The 22,002-nt window shown below is 37.2% G+C and overlaps 1 protein-coding gene across 1 annotated transcript in view; it reads left to right on the forward strand.

Annotated features, from left to right (window-relative positions):
- LOC132092416 (regulator of G-protein signaling 6-like) overlaps positions 1-22,002 on the forward strand; it is a 62,567-nt gene that overhangs the window by 33,490 nt on the left and 7,075 nt on the right. Inside the window, exons 3-12 of the mRNA XM_059498642.1 lie at positions 11,487-11,583; positions 13,022-13,072; positions 13,161-13,267; positions 15,349-15,400; positions 15,875-15,939; positions 16,840-16,916; positions 17,598-17,679; positions 18,071-18,145; positions 18,236-18,334; positions 18,458-18,519. Coding sequence (XP_059354625.1) covers positions 11,487-11,583; positions 13,022-13,072; positions 13,161-13,267; positions 15,349-15,400; positions 15,875-15,939; positions 16,840-16,916; positions 17,598-17,679; positions 18,071-18,145; positions 18,236-18,334; positions 18,458-18,519 — 767 coding nt within the window. The remainder of the gene's footprint in view (positions 1-11,486; positions 11,584-13,021; positions 13,073-13,160; positions 13,268-15,348; positions 15,401-15,874; positions 15,940-16,839; positions 16,917-17,597; positions 17,680-18,070; positions 18,146-18,235; positions 18,335-18,457; positions 18,520-22,002) is intronic.

The following is a 22,002-nucleotide window of genomic DNA, read 5'->3' on the forward strand; positions in this document are numbered from 1 at the left end:
CGGCGCCCGGGGAGCAGTTGGGGGTTCAATGCCTTGCTCAAGGGCACCTAAGTCATGGTATTGAAGGTGGAGAGAGCTCTGTACATGCACTCCCCCCACCCACAATTCCTGCCGGCCCGGGACTCGAACTCACAACCTTTCGATTGGGAGTCCGACTCTCTAACCATTAGGCCACGACTTCCCCGCAATATAAGTGCACTGAGTTGAAGCTATTGCAATTTCTGATTTCGTGTCCTGGATTACTTGGAAATAAAATATGCGGTGTCAAATAAAGAGAGTCCTGTTTCATCCACAGGAATTGATTGGAGAGTAAAATGGGCTTTTATATTGCTGTTTATTCTTATATTGAGGTGAATGGGAATGGTAGTGTCTCTAAAAATTGTTTAGAGGCAGAAAAAGTATTTTTTTTCCCTCTTTAGAATAGCTCTCAAATGCCGCTGAATTTTATTATCAAAGTCAACCGGGTCAGTTGTAATTTCTTGTTGTCTTAAATTGGTGCTTCCTGAGCTTCTGTCAGCTTTGGCATTGATTCCTTTGCTCTAATCTTGCTGTTGTATCTAATTTATGTGTACTATGTTCTGACATTGTTGGCTGGATTGCTTCAGGCTCTGTATAGATGCCACTGCTGTTCAGCTCCAGTGGGCCATGTCATGAGAATCACTGAGATTAGAGAGCAGTCAACTGTTTTAAGGAAATGCTCATGTCTCTGAATCAGTCAATACGACTGGTGAAACTTTACAGTAGATACCAAAAAAAAAAAGCACTGTTGGAGATAGTCTGGCCACTGGCATAAGGAAATAAGTAATGGATGAACATATGAGTAAATGAAACATAATTAATGAAATCCAGGGTTTAATGTAGGTTAGGTGCAATTACAGGGATAATTCACCCCAAGTTCTATCACCCACCTTCAAGTTGTTCCAACTTTAGTTTCTTTCTTCTGTTGAGCACAATAGAAGACATTTTGAAGAATGTTGGTAACCAAAAAGTTGATGTTAGCCAATGACTTTCATAGCATTTTTCCATACTATGGAAGTCAATGGCTACCAGCAACCATTTGATTGCAGTTTATCTTGTTTTGTTTTCAACAGAAGAAAAATTAATATAGATTTGAAACAACATGAAAGTCAGTAAACTGACAACATTACTACATGTTCTCCATGTCATCATTATAATCTGCCTGCAACATGGCTTTTCCTATCACTGCTCTGCTGATGACATTCAACTCTACTTCTCATTCCAAAAAGATGATCTGATGGTAGTTGTTCGTATTGTAGCCTGTCTTACAGACATTTCTGCCTGGATAAAGGACCATCACCTTCAACTCAACCTTTCTACATTTATATTTACATTTATGCATTTAGCAGATGCTTTAATCCAAAGCAACCTACAGTGCATTCAGGCTATACATTTTTTTACCAGTATGTCTAAGACAGAACTGCTCGTGGTCTCAGCCAACCCAGTAATTCATCACAACCTCTTTAAACATCCAGGAACCTTGGGGTTGCGATTGATGATCAGTTAAGCTTCACAAACCATATTGCTACAATGACCCGGTCCTGCAGATTTGCCTTATACAAAATTAGGAAGATTAGACCCTTCCTATCAGAGCAGGCCACACAACTCCTTGTCCAAGTTCTTGTTCTCTCTCTACACTGGACTATTGGAATGGTAGGCATTCTGGCATGTACTTTCAAGTCTCTGCAACTGATCCAGAATACAGAAGTCAGAGTGATCTTCAATGAGCTGAAGAAAGCCCACGTCACACTTCTCTTCATCCTTTTGCACTGGCTGCAAATAGCCACTCTCATCAAATTCAAGCTACTGATGTTTGCCTACAAGACAATTATTGGCTTTTCTCCAATATACCTAAGCTTAGTAGTTCAGACTTATGTGCCCTCCAGAAGCTTGCATTCTGCAAGTGAACGATGCCTCATAGTGCCATCTCAAAGAGGCACAAAATCACTCTCAGTGACCTTTTCCTAGTCTATTCCCAGCTGGAGGAACAATTTGCCAACAACTTCTCAATTCAAGCAGCTGATGCTACATCCACACGAAGCCAGAGCTTTCCCTATCCTATCTTTTTTCCCCCTTGTCTAAAGAAATATCTACTTCCACACAAAACTAACACAAAACAATGTAGTATACATGCCAGACCTGTATGTGGCACTGTAGTTCTGCCACAGAGATACACTAAAAACGAAGAAGAAGACTTGGACTATGCATAAACCTTGTGCATGGTATACAAACGAACCTAGAACAATACATTTGTTAATCTGTGTTAATGTTAGTTAATAAAAAGACAATCATTCAGTGTTTGTTCGTGTTTTTATTGCTTTTACGTGACATAGCAGTGTCTGACTAGGGGCAAGACGTGGGCTGATGACGTCATCGTTTCAGAAAATATACAGATTTCGCTGTTTACATGAAAAATGCAAGGGTGGAATTTTCAGGTTCATCCACTCTGGGACCCGGTTTAAAAAAATATCGGTTTCACTTTCCCAAAACGCCGGATCTGTGTGGACGAAACGCTTATATGATACAAAATGTATGCCGATACAGCTAAAAGCATCTCCATGTCATTTTTGGAAAACATCTGAAAACATCTAAACATATTTTTTTGTCAGCAATTAATACTAGAACTTACCTATTCTATTCTATTTTTATAAACAAATGTTAAACCTTGCTATGTGTTCTTTGCTAGACCAACTGAGACTTGTCACATCAATCGTTTACTGTTGCTCTCTTGTTGGTCTGATTGCCTCTATTGTTCTCCTCATTTGTAAGTCAATTAGTATAAAATAATCATTATTGTACCACAAGTGCTGTCAATTGAGCTTTACTTGTGTTGAAATTGGAATATTCCTTTAAGAGCCCCATATCAAGGGTGTACATTTCCATAAAGGATGGGATCCAGGTTGTTAAACTGTCTCTGGCTTTTTTTCAAAGCCTGACAACCCTGTCATCATATTTCCATTAGGAAACACATCTCACAGCTGCTGTCAAAAACATCAGCCATGTCCACTTAGGCTCTCTGCAATGCTCAGACTCTGCTCTTGACCCTCAGGTGATCCAAAAGCAGTCATACACTGGAGCTTTTTTTACTTTAATTATGAATTACTAGAGAAACCAGCAGCAAACGGCAATCCATTCACCTGGCGATTAGCACAGGCTTTGTTGTGATTATAATGATTTTTTAAATAGGTGACCTCAGGATTGTGGTTTATCCTGTGGTGTTTTGCAGGGCCTGTGTGCAAATGTTTTGAGCTTAACCAAGACCCATTTGATTGCAAATCATGGAACTCTGAAACAGAGCTGTAGTTCACATGCACTGTACTACCCTATTACATCACTGACTTGCTGAGCATGAATGTTTCCACAGGTAATTGATTTTTGCAGTACTTACAAAAGATTGGTATATTTGGTCTAAGCTACATTGCAGTTCTTTCAATGCTGCCCAAGTCTTGCTGCCCCCTCCTGTGTTGTTACTTTTTAATCATGAACCAAAATAAAGACTCAAGCATTAAATTATTCAGAAAAGGGGTTTAACATTAATTAGCATAAAAGAATACAGTACATTTTAGAACTCGTTTTTGTGAGTTCATATTATAGCAGTTTATATGGTAATTTTGCATGTTATTTTACACATTTATGAGAGTGTGAATGAGTTCTGGTGCTATAACTATCATCTAGACGGCTAAATGAATATAATCTAATTTCTCTGTGAAAGAGCGTGACATTGTAGCTCAAACGAATTGGTGAGGCAGCTATGTAGCCTACAGTGCAAAGAACAGCATGTAGTGTGGAAATGGCAAAAGCTCTGTTTTTTATGTTATATTTAAGTTATACTAAAGATTTAAGACTACATAGCATATAGTAACAAAAAATGCATTTTAAAGTAAAAAGTAAAGCATGCAGCATATATTGTCTGATATAATATGGTCTATTTATCATCATTTAACTTAATTATTATCATATGCATACAGAATCTTTGATAACTCTTTGATATCTCAAATAGTGGCAAGCACAAAAGTCGAATAGACTGATTTTGACTTTTTTAATCTGTTCCTATTGTGAATTGATTAAGTAATGCAGTCTCTCACAAACCTTTTGGGTGATGATCATCCTTATAGAGTTTTATGAGGTTTTAAAGAGAGCAAAAGAAAGAGAGGAGGAGGCATTACATAAGGTTCTGTATCGTTTTGGACTGAGCCTCTACATCAGTGTCACGTGTATGTTCCATGTTTTGAGTTCCTGTATGTCCTAATTTGGTCCTTCCTGTTCCTTCATTAGGTTGATTTAATTCCAGGTGTTCCCCATCTGCTGTCATTGATCCCAGGTGTGTCTCGTCTTCCCATTGTCATGTTCTGTGTATAAATAGTGTTCCAGTTTTGAGTTCAGTTGTCTGCTGTTAAATGTCTTTTAGCTCCTGTATTTGCCCGTTGATGATTAAATTCCATATTTGAAGAATTCTCCTGCGGCTCCCCACTCCCTCCTTTGCCAGTCCCAAAACTCACTCCTGTACCAGCTCCTTGAAAGCGCTTTGCTGTGCCTACTCCTCCAGGGCACCCTCCAGTGCTACCCAGGTCCCCAGCTAAGCCCACGAAGGGCTCCTGTTCCCGAGTTATATAGTTACAGTTATATATTTATGCATTAAACAGGTGCTTTTATTCAAAGCGACTTACAATGCATTTAGGCTATACATTTTTTCATGTCCCAGCTTTATGGACAGGTGTTTAAAACAGAATGGCCTCTTAAAGTCATGGAGGCCACTAACAGAAAGCCAGAACTTTGGAGGTGGGTGTCATTTTTAACTCAAGAGATAATGCGTGAGTGAATGTGATGAATCTTAAAGTTATAGTTCCCTTTAAAAAACAAAATAGAGAAACAAAATTCTGTCATTCACTCACCCTATTGTTATTCCAAACCTGTATGACCGTGAATAGCTATCAAATGCTATTAAATATGGGTCAAATACTAGCAAAAAGCTATCCAATGTCTATTCAAATTAATTAAGCTATTCATTTCTTAATAATAATAAAATTAAAAATCTTACTGACCCTAAACTTTTGAACAAGTGTTTCAGAATATAGTCAAATATAAAAGCGCTAACACAATACCTAAATTGTCTGTTTAAAAAATTAACAAACACTTTATTATTTTTCATTTTTGTTTTTTATTTTGAATAATGTCTAGCAATGAAAATTTGTATTTCATGTTGTCTTTAAATCAAGTCCAAGTATGAAACCATGTTCTTTTTCGTATTTTGGTAAGTGTAAATATAAGACGGTTCACAATATTAGATTAGATTAGATCACAATATTGGCAAGTTGTGTTTCTTACCACATAAAGTGTTTTCCAATTAACTTCTTTATGGGAAACCTTTGACCACATTTCACATTACTGACTGTGGAAAATCAAAAGCATCGATTGTTCACATATCTCCTGCAGGGACTGAGCAGATGAGCCACAGGATGCTGCAAAGGTATTATCATCAGGAGCTCTTCCCACGCTGTTATCTCTGGTGACACTAACCTGTCTCATGAACTAAATCACGCTGCTTTGCTACACAGCTCAACCATGATGCATTTCCAAAGTGGTGTGTTTTCATTTCATGGATTTACCTGGCAAGCAAGACAAGCTAGTACACTAAAAGAGGCTTTTCCACCATCTACTTTGCCTCATTCTGTCCTTGTTTTCTCTCTTCTCCCTGTAAGAGTGCCATTCACAGGCTACTGAGACTTGCTGTAATCAAGTTTGAAAGATGGGCTTGATTGAGAAGGGGCTCTTATGGGTGAATCTGATATGTAACCACCCACATCTGTGGCTGCCTCTCATTCAAATCCCTTGAGACCGTGAGATGAGTCATTTTAATGTTGTCATCAACATGTTTCCATATAGATAAAAACAATATATACATTTCTGTTGTTCTTATTTTCTTGTAATTTTGTCTAAGTGTTTGTCTCAATATACAGTGTTTAATTTTTACTCAAGCATATAAATATAAAATGCTGTAAACAGCAGTGTGGTTCAATTCAATTCAATTCAAGTTTATTTGTATAGCGCTTTTTACAATACAAATCGTTACAAAGCAACTTTACAGAAAATTATGTTTATACAATATTTAGTAGTAGCTAGTAATTTGTGCACGTTTGACAGGATTTTAGAAAAAAAAAATAATAATAATACAAGACGTAGTCAGCTAGACGATGAACTATCAATATTATTAATTAATAGTTATTATATGATGCAGCCACACATGTAGCAATAATTGTTAGTTCTGTTTGTTGATTCAAGGTTAGCATCATCTGGTTGACATTTGCAGCAAGCTCAAGGCAACACAGTGAGCGTTCTCACTTTGACCCTTTTTTTGACCCTTTTGGTGCCCATTTTTCCATTAGGAAAGTGACGATTGAGTTTTCCTTGATCCTCACTTGATAGTTACTGTCAGGAATCCAATCATTGCTACTCTTTTAAATGTCCTTATTGATCCTTGATACTTTGGAATAGAACCTTATTTAAAATACTTTGCTGAATTCCACGGAAACTACAAGCATTTTAACTGATATTAAAGAGAATTATCTCTTTTTTTCTTTTGCCAAAATATACAGATGCATCTCAGTAAATTTGAATGTTGTGGAAAATTTCATTTATTTCAGAAATTCAACTCAAATTGTGAAACTCATGTATTAAATAAATTCATAGTTTAATAGTTTAATACGTCTTTGGTCATTTTAAATTTGATGATTTTGCCTCACATTTAACAAAAACCCACCAATTCTCTATGGGGTTCAGGTCTGATGAGTTTGCTGGCCAGTCAAGCACACCAACACCATGGTCATTTAAACAACTTTTGGTGCTTTTGGCAGTGTGGGCAGGTGCAAAATCCTGCTGGAAAATGAAATCAGCATCTTCAAAATGCTAGTCAGCAGAAGGAAGCATGAAGTTCTCCAAAATTTCTTGGTAAACGGGTGCAGTGACTTTGGTTTTCAAAAAACACAATGGACCAACACCAGCAGATGACACTGCAACCCAAATCAACACAGACTGTGGAAACTTAACACTGGACTTCAAGCAACTTGGGCTATGAGCTTCTCCACCCTTCCTCCAGACTCTAGGACCTTGGTTTACAAATGAAATTCATAACTTGCTCTCATCTGAAAAGAGGACTTTGGACCACTGGGCAACAGTCCAGTTCTTCTTCTCCTTAGCCCAGGTAAGACACCTCTGACATTTTCTGTGGTTCAGGCTTAACAAGAGGAATACAATAACTGTAGCCAAATTCTTTGACACATCTATATGCCTTGATCCCAGCCTCAGTCTATTCCTTGTGTAGTTCTTGAATCGATTTTGCTTGACAATCCTTATAATGCTGGGTACACACCAAAAGATAATCGGGCTGATTTTGGGCTGATTTCCCCCCTTCTGACAATCCTAGCTATGTCCCCGGATTATCTTGATGGTTCTACAGATTACTTTATCAGATTTTCCCGTGGTGTGAGATGTGTTAAGTGTGTCCGAACCTGATCGGAAGAACGTCGGAGACGCCCTGATCGCGAATCGTAAATATTACTATCAGAAATCGTGATGTGTGGGGGAAACCCTGAGGAAAAATGTGCGCACGCTCTGGAGATTATCACGTGAAACGAAACAATATCCAATCAGAAAGCAAGATGATGGAAGACGGAAGCAGTCATGGTGCAGCACAAAGTGAAATTTCCGTCTGAAATTTCGTCTCCACGACTTCACCCAAAAACCCTCTTCTTTTTTTTCACAAATTTTCTGTGAAAATCATTCCAAACACTATCATTGCAATGTCTTCCTGCATATCGTCCGCCATGCTTATTCTGAAGTCTCTCGAGATTTCCTGTGTTCACAGTCGAGACTGGTTGAAAATCTGTTCATGTGTGAGGTGCTGTCTTTGTCATATCATGGCACACCACACACTATAGGAGCAAAACAGTTAAATCTAGGATTTTTTATCCTCATGTTTGTGGTCTATCATATTTTGAAAATCTTTTGGTATGTACCCAGCATAAGGTTTCGGTTCTCTCGGTTGGTTGTGCATCTTTTTCTTCCACACTTTTTCCTTGCACTTAACTTTGTTAACATGCTTGGATACAGCACTCTGTGAACAGCCAGCTTCTTTGGCAATGAATGTTTGTGGCTTACTCTCCTTGTGAAGGGTGTCAATGATTGTCTTCTGGACAACTGTCAGATCAGCAGTCTTCTCCAAACTGAGAGACCATTTTGAAGGCTCAGGAAACCTTTGCAGGTGTTTTGAGTTGATTAGCTGATTGGCATGTCACCATATTCTAATTTGTAGAAATTGTGAATTGGTGGGTTTTTGTTAAATGTGAGCCAAAATCATCACAATTAAAAGAACCAAAGACTTCAACTACTTCAGTCTGTGTACAGTGAATTTATTTAATACACGAGTTTAACAATCTGAGTTGAAGTACTGAAATAAATTAACTTTTCCATGACATTCTAATTTATTGAGATGCACCCGTATTTCAAATAAATGCTATACATATTGCAAACAGAATGCCTCAATGAATTTTTCTTCAATATAGAACATAGGTTTGCTTATAAACCTTATAAAATATATTTTGGACATTATACACTCCCGCTTTTTTTTTTTCTCTCGTCTCTCTTAAGTCGCTTATGCTTGATAAGGCAGCAGGTATTTCATCAAAAATATTGTAAAAGCAATAATATTGTGAAATATTACTGTAATAAAAACCCCACTATGTCCTGGTTTCACAGACAGGATTTAGGTTAAGCCTGGATTAGGCCATAGTTCAATTAGGACCAAGTATCTTTTATAAACATGTTTTAGAAAAAATCTTATTTGTGTGCATCTTGAGACAAAACAAAGGTGCTGAGATATTTTAAGATATAAAACCGCTCAGACTCAGCTCAGCTGCATTTTAGTCTGTGACTAGGCTTGAGTCTTGTCTGTGAAAACCGGGGATATGAATATATTTTAAAATGTAATTTATTTCTGTGTCTGTAAAGTTGAATTTTCAGAAGCCATTACTCCAGTACCTTCAGTGTAACACACAATCCTATAGAAAACATTCTGATATGCTTTTAATGTGCTAATATTCTAATCATTCTAATTTGGGACTATGCTCTGCCACTTGATCTTGAATTAGTATTTCCTTGTCTGATGCTTTGTTTTAATATTAACTGCAACAAAACCTTCCAAATTCCTATATTCTTTCACATGATCTTGTGAAATAATGTGCCTGAGCTTGTCATGTTTCTTTAGAAAATGATTACAGACACTTCCCAAATTGAAGGCTGGTTCACCAGCTTTCCTTGAAGAAGCAAGAGTGCTAATTGCTACATTTAGCTGACGCCACAGTGGCCTCTGTGTGGGAGGGTACTGTGATAACCTAATAAGAACTCGGCACAGTGTTTTGACAGATTATGACATATGTAAGTGCCCTTTGGGATGGTGCCAACACTAGGCCCCATCCTAAAAAGAGCTCTCTAGTGAGTGCTGCTGATTGTTCTGAAATAGAGTGAAGAGCGTCTCTCAGAAAGATAAGGCTTGACATCCGTTAACTTCATTTAATGGCATTCACTCTCATTAAGCATAGATACATGGCTTTGTCGTGATGATGATCTTTTTCTCAGGGATGGTGCTGCTGTCCTTTGGAATAGAACGCTTAACCTATTTTAAGCAATAAGGACGATTTGGCAAAATTATAAAATGCATGTTTTGTAATGTTAAATATTGGATTAGACTATTAGATATACAAATAGCCTTCATTTATTAGATATTAGATTAGACCAAAGAATGACCAACGATTCCTTATTGAAACTTTTGTGGGGCAGGAAGGTGTGAGTCTGTGGGATAGATCTCATTTTGTCCTCTAAACAATATGTAGCATTTTATCTGTATTGATTTAGGGTTTAGAGGTGAACTTCCTGGCTGGCAGTGTTCTCTGTCTACAGCCAGGATCTCTCTTGGGACTCAGGCCAACACTCATCGACTCATTTAGAACGGTTTATGCCAAAGACTCATGTTTTAGCCACTAGGTAGTGAAGTGAAGTGAAACGACGTGAAGTGCTTTCATGGGAAGAGAGGGGAAATTATTCTCACGTGATAATGGATGGGATGACTAGAGTGTTTTTTGGGATAATGAGGGTGTGTCCTCATGTTGCACAGCTGTATGTTTTGTTTGACATGGCTGATGATGTACAAGCCGTCTCTTTATACTCGAAATGAAGTGGCTTTGCTTTATTTTAGCAGTGTTGTGTCGTCGTGGGCTCACAGGATTCGGGGACTGGCTTTGATTGTTTATTTATAGTTACTGTATGCATTAAATGTCTCCAAAGTAATGGAGATCTCGCCTCCTACACGACACTTGCAAAAAAAGAGCGTTGAGTGCCACAGAGCAGTGATGACAACATGTAATCTCATTACGCTCCCTCTCTCCTGCAAAACCACGAGCTGTTTTCATCAGTGCTGGGATTATTTATAGACTGTAGGTGCGAGCTTGTATATTCCAAAGGCCTCCACCGATGCTTAGATGCCTGCGTAACCAGAGAGGAATGAGAACAGATGTTCCCATCACAATCGAAAGGACCATTTCTGTGGCTGAACAATAATATAAATAGACATGGAATAAATAAATTTAGCCTATGATTTGTGCGAATTGGGTACTTAGTGCATTTAGTAATGTGAGCAATAGACGTAGGTGTGTGTTTACACCTGTTATGATTAACAGTTTGGATAGAATGTGATACTACAATACTTAAAAAAGCTGTAAAAAAACCAGATCAAGCCTAATGGTGGATTGAAATAAAAGTTGATTTCTGGTTTACTACATTGAGTGGTTTATTTAATGATGGCTTTGAAATAGACTACTGTTCGAAAGTTTGGAATAAGATTTTTTTGTAAGGACGTCTGTTATGCTTACCAAGGCTGCATTTATTTGATCAACAATACAGTAAAAACAGTAATATTTAATATTATATACATTTTAAAATGTAATTTATTTATGTGAAAATGATTTCTGGAGTAATGGCTGCTGAAAATTTAGCTTTAACATCACAGGAAATAACATTTTAAAATGCATTAGTCTTAATAAAATATATTGTAATAATATTTCACAGTATTCATTAATTTATTACAAAATAAATTAAGCCTTTTGTTGCATATAAGAGATGTATTTTAAAACATTTTAAAAATCTTAATTATTCCAAACCTTTGACTGATAGTGCATAAAATGATTATGATCAGGAATGAGCTATACTGAGAAATATTAAACCGAAAAGGATATTACAAAAATGTGTTGATAAATGTGTAAATGGTGTTCATAGATTTACAAAACATTCTGTGCTGCTTTTCTGGGCTGTGTTAATGTTGTATCTTGTCAATATTGGCACTGAATTAAAAGTGAAGAAAGTCTAGACTGTAGATGCAGTCCAAACTAACTAGACACACTCTTTCTTCTCTCTTCCTGTAGATTGAGGACATCATCACACGCCTCCAAGATGAAACTGAAGGTGTGCCTGTCAGAACGGTCAAGAGCTTCCTGTCCAAGATTCCCAGCGTTGTTACAGGTAAACTGGCAGGAGTGGGACAGTTTGTGTCTAAACTGGTATGTGATTTGATAGACCTTAACTATGTGGGTTTTTCAATGGCCGTTTGATCATACAGTATGTGTGTGAAAATCAAATACAGTTTACTTGTAGCAGTTGTTGAGCTATAATATTTACTCTATTTACTATTTAAGGAACATAATCAATATATGTGGGCTAATATGCAGTCAGCCAATGTAAATAAACAAATGCATTTACATGAAATATTGATTTTAAATTATTTTATTAGATGAATTGCTTAAATTGTAGAAAATCAGTCTAGCGACAAGATGAATACTGCAACATCTGTTTGTTTGTTTACATATATTTATTTATGAAATTCAAGTTATTTATTTTATTGGCCAGTAATATTTGGTTTTTACATCTGGCTCTTTGTGACTATTTTCAGCCCTTTTTTGTAGTTTAATGTTTTTCATACATGAATGAATAATATATTATGTAAGCTAAAGTGTTTCATAATAGGTTCACACTAGTCTTCATCTGATGTGAATGTATTTTAATTTAAATAAATATTTATTTACAGTTAGGGTAGCGGGAGTTGAGAGGGCACCTTTTTAAAATAGCAGTTTTCTTATTTCAGTTAATGATGCTTTCAAAAATAATTTCTTCAAAGTTATATCACTGTCAGTGCTGATAAAATATGTACAGGGTTGTGTTTAGTTGCTGTTTGCCAGGGAATTTCATAGATCAGAGGGTGGATCAGGAACCAATACGCCCCTGTGCTCTCCACCGATCCTACTAACCACTTTCACAGATTCACTGATTCTTTAGTGTGTGATAAGGGATGCTAGAAGAACAGTTAATTGTCCTTAAATGGATGCCTGCAGGCCCTCATGCGGATAACTAATGTGAAAGTCGTGACATTTGCCAGGTATGGTAACCCATACTCGGAATTGGTGCTCTGCATTTAACCCATCCAAGTGCACACACACACAGCTGTGAGAAGTGAACACACTGTGAACACACACCTGGAGCAGTGGGCAGCCATATATCCAGTGCCTGGGGAGCAACTGGGTGTTCAGTGCCTTGCTCAAGGGCACTTCAGCCATGGGTATTGAGGGTGAAAGAGAAGCGCTGTTCATTCACCCCCCCCCAACTCCTGCCAGCACCGAGACTCAAACCTGCGACTTTCAGGTTACAAGTCCAAGTCTCTAACCATTAGGCCACAGCTGGCCCTAATAGCTGATTTGGAACTAAATTGTTGATATTGTACATGACTGAGGTGGTGCTAATGTAGATTTAGCTTGACTGATTTGACACACATTGAATCCTGAACCATAACGTGATTGACACACTGTGATGATTCTGATTTTCATCAAGGCTTTGAGAAGTGAATGTAATTTATGCATACATTTGCATGTGAAAATAAGGTCATATGTTTCCATGTTTTAAACTTTAGGTTCTGACATTGTTCAGTGGATGATGAAGAACCTTATCATAGATGATCCTGGTAGGTGTTGATTTGAAGAAAGATACACGTCTTATTGATGAATGTGAATTGCTTGTGAAAGCAAATGCATTCATTTCTGTATTTACAGCGGAGGCCATACACATCGGCAGCCTTATTGCCGCCCAAGGCTACATATTCCCCATCTCTGATCATGTTCTCACCCTCAAGGATGATGGGACATTATACCGCTTTCAGGTGAGCTTATCCATCTACCATCAACCAAATGAAAGTCACGTGGATTGTATCCTGGCAGCTGTGGTTTCCAGGATGTGATCTTGTTTCACTTCAGCACTGATGAGTTTCTGAATCTACTGTGGAAATCACACCTAAGACACACTATGAAGAAGCTCCACTGACCTTTACACCTACTGAGCAAATAGGACAGTGTTTGATCAGTTCAGCAGCCTTTATTAAGCCCTTCTCTATACGGGCAGTACATTACTGAGATTTATTTAATATACTATATATATGCACAACCTGAAAGAAATTAGTACTTTTATTCAGCAAGGATGCATTTTGCATCAAATGGATCAGTAAGACAGTATAGTGTAAAAATGTCTTTTTCAAATAAATTCTGTTCTTTTTGATCTTAAAAAATGTTTCACGGTTTATACAAACAAAATGATGCAGCACAGTTTTCAACATAGAAATCATAAGAAATGTTTCTTGAGCAGCAAATCAATATTAGAATGATTTCTGAATGATCATGTGGCACTATAAATTTTAAAATATATTCCATTGGAAAACTGGTTTTTTTAATTGCACAAATATTTTGCAATAATACTGTTTTTACTGTATTTTTTGATCAAATAAATGCAGCCATGGTGAGACTTGTTTAAAAAACATTCATATCAACCTCAGACTTTTTAACAGTAGTGTGTTATGTTTATTGTTTATTGCTATACTTCTACAGTCTGTCATTTCATTTGGAAATGATTGCAACACTGAACAGATTCTCTTCAGACAAAGATCTCTATAAAACCTGGATAAAGCTATCAATTTGCATTCCCATTCATCCCAACAGAAGTAGCTCAGCTGGAGCTTGACAGTGTGATTTGAAATCTGCCATCTTTACTCATAGACACTCACTGATCCACCATGTTTACCATGTCAATCTGGAATACGTCTTTAAAGTGCACTCCAAAAAAAAAATCAGTCACATGCAATCATCTCCTAAAATACAGTGAAATGTAAGGTGCATGTGTAATGGTTATGCATCAGTATTCCATTACAGTACTAAAGAATCATGTTTAATTAATATAGTCTCAATATCAACCTCCAAACCAACTGTAATTTATCCAGAGTTTTATAAGAAAAGTCAATTCTCAAATAATGGCATTAGGCTATCTTTCCAACAAGCCACAGTATCAATGAATAAATCTGAGCTTCTTTTGTACATTCATTAATTACTCAGGAGAGAATTAGAGTTTCTGTTTCTCTGGAGTATGGCTCATCAGCTCATTGCCTGACGATAATGATCTCAGTGCACCATCATTTGCTTCGTGCCGCCTGCAGTCCTTTAGACTGGCTCCAGAAGTGCAAGAGAATTAGTTACAAATGTTGTTAATAACTCTTATAACATAAATATGTTCATATAATAACTGCACGGCACAGAATCATCATTTCAGCTATTGCTTTGGCTAGTAAGCAGGAGGCAGACTCTGTATCTAAATATGCCCTAACCTTAACCCTAACACCCCCACTCCCCACTGTCCAACACTGCATTTAGTATGACAGCATTGCTTGATTTCAAACATTTTTATTAACAGAAACTGTATATTAAGGTAATTAACCATGAGTCATTTTGTAATACCAGAATACTTCTAAGGATATTATTATGCACCAATATTATACAAGTATACAAGTAAATTTAGGCATCATAACATTTTTTATAGACCATTTCATCGGGCGCACGCACCTGGCCCGACGTTAACTTCCGGTCTGTTTGTTTATTAGTCTGGCTATGGCACCGTCTACAAATGCTGTTAAAGTTGAGGTGATTAATAGACTGAAGTTGGGCTCAGGTGGTTGTGCTGTGGGATGCGTTTCCCATACATTTATGTCTATAATATTAAAAAGGAATTCATTGTGAGATGTCCTAAATATTACATTTAACAGTGTTATTAAATGAGTAGTGTATTTACAGAAATGAGAAATGAGCAGCATGACTGAATGTATTTTGGCTAGAATAAGTTTGTTCATACTCCAAACTCTGCCTACTCAATTTTTAAATTGTACAAAACTCAAGAGTAGTGATTTCTCTCCTTCTCACCCAGGCTCCATACTTTTGGCCCTCTAATTGCTGGGAGCCAGAGAACACAGACTACGGTAAGAGATGGACCCTGCTGGGCAGACTCAAAGTGATGCAAGAGCACACAGAGCTTTACCGTAGATGCTTTTTCAGAGAGCTAACATAACTCATAATGTCCCAGAGATGCTGGACGCCCCATGTTCAACCCACAGTCTGCTTTCAAAAGAATTATTCCAGGTTGGACAGGTGAACAGTCAGACTGCAGAGCATTAGCATGTACAGTATGACATATGTATGACAATTTGTTGACTGTAGGCAGATGTTCACTCATGGTCAATGGTGACTTATTCATAGTTCCTACTTTCTGTAAACTGGCCAAGCAGAGATGATAGATGCAGAGGAAAATACTAAATCCCATCAAGGGCTTACACTGGATGTGTGTGCTTGTGTAGGGGTAGGATTTAACATGACTGTTGATAAGGCCAAGTCTCTTATGGCCTCTTGTCTGTTTTCTCTCTCCTCTGTCTCTCTCTCTCTGTTGCCTGTCACAGCCATCTATCTGTGCAAGCGGACCATGCAGAACAAGACTCGGCTGGAGCTGGCGGACTATGAGGCAGTAAGTGACCCACTGCGATGACAGTCAACAGAGAAAATAGAAGCAAAAGGAAATAAATTTAAGGAACATAATCAATATATATGGGCTAATATGCAGCAAAAGCATCTCAGTTCGGATTCTCACAGGTATTAACAGATACGTCTCATTATATTATACCTGAAAACACCAATTGTGAGCCCTTATCATTGAGAATTAAAGGTGAAGTATGCAATTTTTTTTAATGATACTTTCTGTTGTCCTTGCTTAATGTGCAGAGGTACAGTAACTATAAAAAAGCCATTTGTAGACTGATTCCCCCAAAGAGTGTAAACCCTGTGCCTCTGTGGCGCTTTCAGCATTGTTTTTTTTTAAGTGGCCCAAACAAAGACCTCTGTAAAACCTGCTTCCATGTTTGCTCATGGAAATTCAGTTCTGAACTTTTTGTTGTTGTTGTTTTTGTTCTTGAAAATGGCATAATGACTTGCAGATGGACTGAAGTGACACACACAGTCACTTGGTCGTAACCCTTCACTAGTGACTATCCTGAGCTGTGACGTCAAAGTCAGCATGCTTTATGCTTTCCAAAAATATTGGTCACTTGTAAAACTGATATTATACTATAAAGAAAAAAAATCTATATACTATTTATAATTTATTTATATAAAAGAAAGAAAACAAATAAGAAATGTTACAGGAAAATATATCTTTTTTTATATTTTATATGTAAAATCTTAGGTAAGATTTTGGGTTGGTTACATTTAAAAATGTTCTGAAGTCTCTTTTGCTCACCAAGACTGCAATTAATTGATCAAATTACAGTAAAAACCATAATATTATTATGAATTATCATTACAATTTGAAATAACAGTTTTATATTTTATTCCTTTCTTTCACTCAGTTATCTTTGTTTCTCTCATTCAGGAGAATCTAGCGAGACTACAAAGGGCTTTTGCCAGAAAGTGGGAGTTCATCTTCATGCAGGCTGAGGCACAGGTCAAGTAAGTGCTGTTGTCAGGACAACTACGCAAACACTAGCTCTCACTCGTACCTGCTCTCTTCTCTATTGAAGACACATCTACTTTTTGTTTTCAGCCCACATACATTCACGCAAAGACATACTCTATATACTCAAGCTCTCATTATGACATAATAATATTGCTGAAGTGCAGTTTTTAGGGGCAAGATGTATTTGCATGTGTGTTTGATTTGGAGTGGTCCTCAGTGATTAAAGCAGTCTCTCGCTCATTAAACATCGGCTGAAGAGCCTCATCTGATGGCCGAGGGCTGCAAACACAAGTCAACCCTGCTCTGATTTTTTATCATCAGTCTGTCTCCATCATCACACTGTCTGCAGTACCCTTTTTATGACGAAAACCCCAATTTTGGGGAGAGCAAGAACAGAAGAGAAAGAGAGATGAATTAAAGTGTCTCTGGGCTCAAAACCAGAATCAGTGAGAGACAGAGGAGTGATGCAGCTAATGTCAGTTACGTAAGAGTGAAGCGGCAGGAATGGAAATGAATGAGCTATGCTTGCAGGCAGGTTGCAACTTTGATGAGCACAAGGGCTTTGCTCTTTGTCTGTTTCAACGTGTGAGGCAGGACGTGTGAGTGTGTGGATTGGGAAGGTTTCTTGCTCTTTGTTTAATATTAATGTCTTTGTGTTTTATTTGATTTTGTAGGATCGACAGGAAAAAAGACAAAACGGAGAGAAAGATTCTGGATAGTCAAGAGAGAGCCTTCTGGGATGTTCATCGTCCCGTGGTGTGTGAGGGGTGGATCCAGCATGGGACGGGTTTCTGTGTTTGCATCTTGTTTGAATTTAATAGATCAAATTGGCTCACTGTAAAAATGGAAATACTTAATGTGTGGAACCCCCATCAAATCTGCACTGTTCTCCACTGGTCCTTCAGATTTGAGCAAATGTGTGTGTTTCATACGGAAAACTTTATTTGAAGCTACAATATGTTTATTTTTCAAATTTATAGGACATTTCAGTACATTAAAATATTCTGTAACACTTTAAAATAATGTTTAATATATGATATACTAATGAACAGCATTTGTTAATTTAACTAATAGCATGATTGTAGTGGAAAATGTACTTCGTAACAGTTTTTTATATGGCTGATTTACAAGTGGTTGTGATTCACAGCCTGGGTGTGTTAACACCACAGAGATGGACATCAGGAAGTGTCGTCGCCTGAAGAATCCTCAAAGGGTGAAAAAGGTGCTTATGCTCTATAAGTGTGTGTGCTTTATGTACAGAGGGTGTTTGATTGTATTGTGACCCATCTCCCTCTCCGTCTCTGTGTCGCAGTCAGTGTACGGGGTAGTGGATGACACACAGACTCAGAGTCCTGTACACATACCCTCACTGCAGAGCAACAAGGGCACCAGAGAGGACGTAGAGAAAGAGGTGTGTGCGAGCAATGGTGTGAATTTGATTCCTGACAGCCTCACAGGGGCTATTAATGTTTAGCTCGTTCACTCACATGCTCAAGTAGAGATGCAGTGAGTAACGCTATTCTGCCTCTTTCAGATTCTGTTCTTGAACACTCAGTTGGATCGACACTGTATGAAAATGTCCAAAGTCGCTGATACGTAAGTTCTCTTTCTTGATCTGTCCATGAAACTCAAATGTTTCTCAGCAAATATGTATGCTTGCAAATAATAATGGGTTAATTAAACCTCATCCCTCCCGTACCTATAACAAAAGTGTCCCTCAGGGTCAAAATGACCCGATGGCCAGAAATGACACTAAATTGTTGGTCCAGAAAGCTTATATTGGTGCATTTAAAAAAAAAAATCTAAATATTTATTTAGGTTTTTCTATTATTTTCGGTGATTTTTATATTTATATATTAAATTTGGGATGCTTCTACGAAACTATGAGCAAATACGCAATTTTGTTACAGTATTTCAGCTAAACAAACAAAAAAAAAAAACAGAAGAGACAATTCCAGTCCAAAATCATCAAAAACCTTCAGATGGGCTCTGAGTGAGGTCTCTGAGTCTTTCTGACATAATATGAAAGTAATAAAATTGCATTTTATGGTTACTGCCACTAGAGGGGCCTATAGAATCCTATGGAGATTCTTAACTGAGACCTACATGTGAAACCTTTAAATGTTGGGAATAAGTGTTGGGCGATATGGTCATTTTTCAAATCGCCATATCGTCAGCCCATGAGATTGACGATACACGATATTATCGTGCATGGGTGGAGCAAGAGAGAGACTCTTTGTTCTTGTCATAGCATAACTATTTGGTGTTTTAAACCACGCGAGAGAGAGCCTATGGAATCACCAATAATCGAAAAAATATACTTTCAAACAAACTGATAAACTAACGTTTAATAGAAAATCACTGTATTTAAAACAGCTAGTTCTTATATAGTCGGACGCAACTGTCATATCATCACCACATAGTGTGTGTTAGAAGTTAAATGAACAGTCTTTAAGAGAAGGACTACTTGAGAGGCACTATGGATGATAAATTCGTTCTGCTGCCTTTTATATTATTTTGTCTTTACTTTATTTGTAATGCCAAGAAAGAGTTAATCTCTCATGAATGAGAAGAGCGTGTTGTCGTTTATCAGCCATTAAATGTGTGGGACACAAACTCCTCATTTTCGATCTCTTTCATTTCATGGATTTAACTAGTTTTCCGAGTCAAAGCGTTACAACTTCTTCACCGACTACAGGCTCTAATCCTCTTTTGTGTGCACGCGCGTTTGTGTGTGTGTGTGTGTGTGTGTGTGTGTGTGCTATTATAATAGGCTGACTAATAAAAATAATAATAGTTATAATTTAATACATTAATAGGAGAATGAGCCTAGTATCGTCCATTCAGGATTGAATGTCGTTTTATCGGCATAACCCTATTGGGCATATTAAGGCTTCAAATTTGTTGATAACATTCAAATATATATTGAGACATAAAAAAATTTTCATACTTTGGAAAAAAAAGAAAATTACACTGAATTATAACCAAAACATATGATTAGTCATAACATTTCGTAAATATGTAACAAATATATAATATATATTTAAAATCTAAAAATGGTTGGTCTAATAAAATCTAATAATTTGGTCCACCAAATCACTCAAACTGAACTGTTTTAAGTAAACGAATATTGCAAAATGACAGTCATATCACAGCAGAAACATCAAATGTGTTATAATGATTGTCTTTGGGTGTGTGTGTGTGTGTGTGTGTGTGTGTGTGTCTTTGAGTGTTTGCTGCACTGGGGTAATTCTGCAGTCTCAGCCCTTCGTTTGGGTATAAATCTTTACTGGATTGTTTCAGATTTTGTATATAAAAAGAAAAAAATCAAATGTAGTAAAAAAATGCAGTTTTTTTTTCAATTCTATCCATTCCTATGTGGGTCAAAAATGACCCGCGAGGGACACTTTTGTTACTTTTTTATTGCACCAATTTCAACTCCTCAAAGGCACTCAGTGACAAAAGTAAAGAAATCTTGGGCCAGTACGATCAACATACGTTTTTTTTATTTTTATTTTTTATCATTTTCGGGTCGAAATGACTCGAGGGACAGATGAGGGTTACAAAAATACACACACACAAAAAAAACACATCATGCCTATTAAGAATGGAAATCATAAAGAATTTATTTGTTTCCCGTTCTGATTCCTACTTTGGTTCCATTAAAGATTATTTTAGTAAAAAAAAAAATTTTACATGCAACTTATTTGCCAAATGATGAGACCTTTAAAAATACTGAAAAGTCTGTTGTAAACATCTTCAAAAAAAATTACAAGGTTCCATCTGCCATTTTTGTCTAAATTTAGTTATTTACATATTCTTACATAACATGTGTACATTTTAGGACTGATCTATGAAAGAGGCTTGCTCTCCTTATCACAGAAAACTATATGGAATGCAAAAACTTCAGTAACCTCAGTTTCTCGAAACTGCTCAGAATGCAGATAGAACCTTATAATTCCAAGGTGATGATTTATTGCAATTGAGTAATTGGCAGTAACTATAAAGATTAAACAACAATACGAAAACTAAAATTGTGTCAACATATTTTATTCATTCTTATAAAATAACTCATTATGTGTATCTTTAAATACAACCCGAATTTCGGAAAAGTTGGGACGTTTTTTACATTTTAATAAAATGAAAACTAAAGGAATTTCAAATCACATGAGCCAATATTTTATTCACAATAGAACATAGATAACGTAGCAAATGTTTAAACTGAGAAATTTTACACTTTTATCCACTTAATTAGCTCATTTAAAATTTAATGCCTGCTACAGGTCTCAAAAAAGTTGGCACGGGGGCAACAAATGGCTAAAAAAGCAAGCAGTTTTGAAAAGATTCAGCTGGGAGAACATCTAGTGATTAATTAAGTTAATTGATATCAGGTCTGTAACATGATTAGCTATAAAAGCTTTGTCTTAGAGAAGCAGAGTCTCTCAGAAGTAAAGATGGGCAGAGGCTCTCCAATCTGTGAAAGACTGCGTAAAAAAATTGTGGAAAACTTTAAAAACAATGTTCCTCAACGTCAAATTGCAAAGGCTTTGCAAATCTCATCATCTACAGTGCATAACATCATCAAAAGATTCAGAGAAACTGGAGAAATTTCTGTGCGTAAGGGACAAGGCAGGAGACCTTTATTGGATGCCCGTGGTCTTCGGGCTCTCAGACGACACTGCATCACTCATCGGCATGATTGTGTCAATGACATTACTAAATGGGCCCCATGAATACTTTCAGAAACCACTGTCGGTAAACACAATCCGCCGTGCCATCAGCAGATGCCAACTAAAGCTCTATCATGCAAAAAGGAAGCCATATGTGAACATGGTCCAGAAGCGCCGTCGTGTCCTGTGGGCCAAGGCTCATTTAAAATGGACTATTTCAAAGTGGAATAGTGTTTTATGGTCAGAGGAGTCCAAATTTGACATTCTTGTTGGAAATCCTCCGGGTCCTCCGGGCTAAAGAGGAGGGAGACCTTCCAGCATGTTATCAGCGTTCAGTTCAAAAGCCAGCATCTCTGATGGTATGGGGTGCATAAGTGCATACGGTATGGGCAGCTTGCATGTTTTGGAA

This window comes from Carassius carassius, chromosome 18 (assembly GCF_963082965.1).
Source record: "Carassius carassius chromosome 18, fCarCar2.1, whole genome shotgun sequence".
NCBI lineage: Eukaryota > Metazoa > Chordata > Actinopteri > Cypriniformes > Cyprinidae > Carassius > Carassius carassius.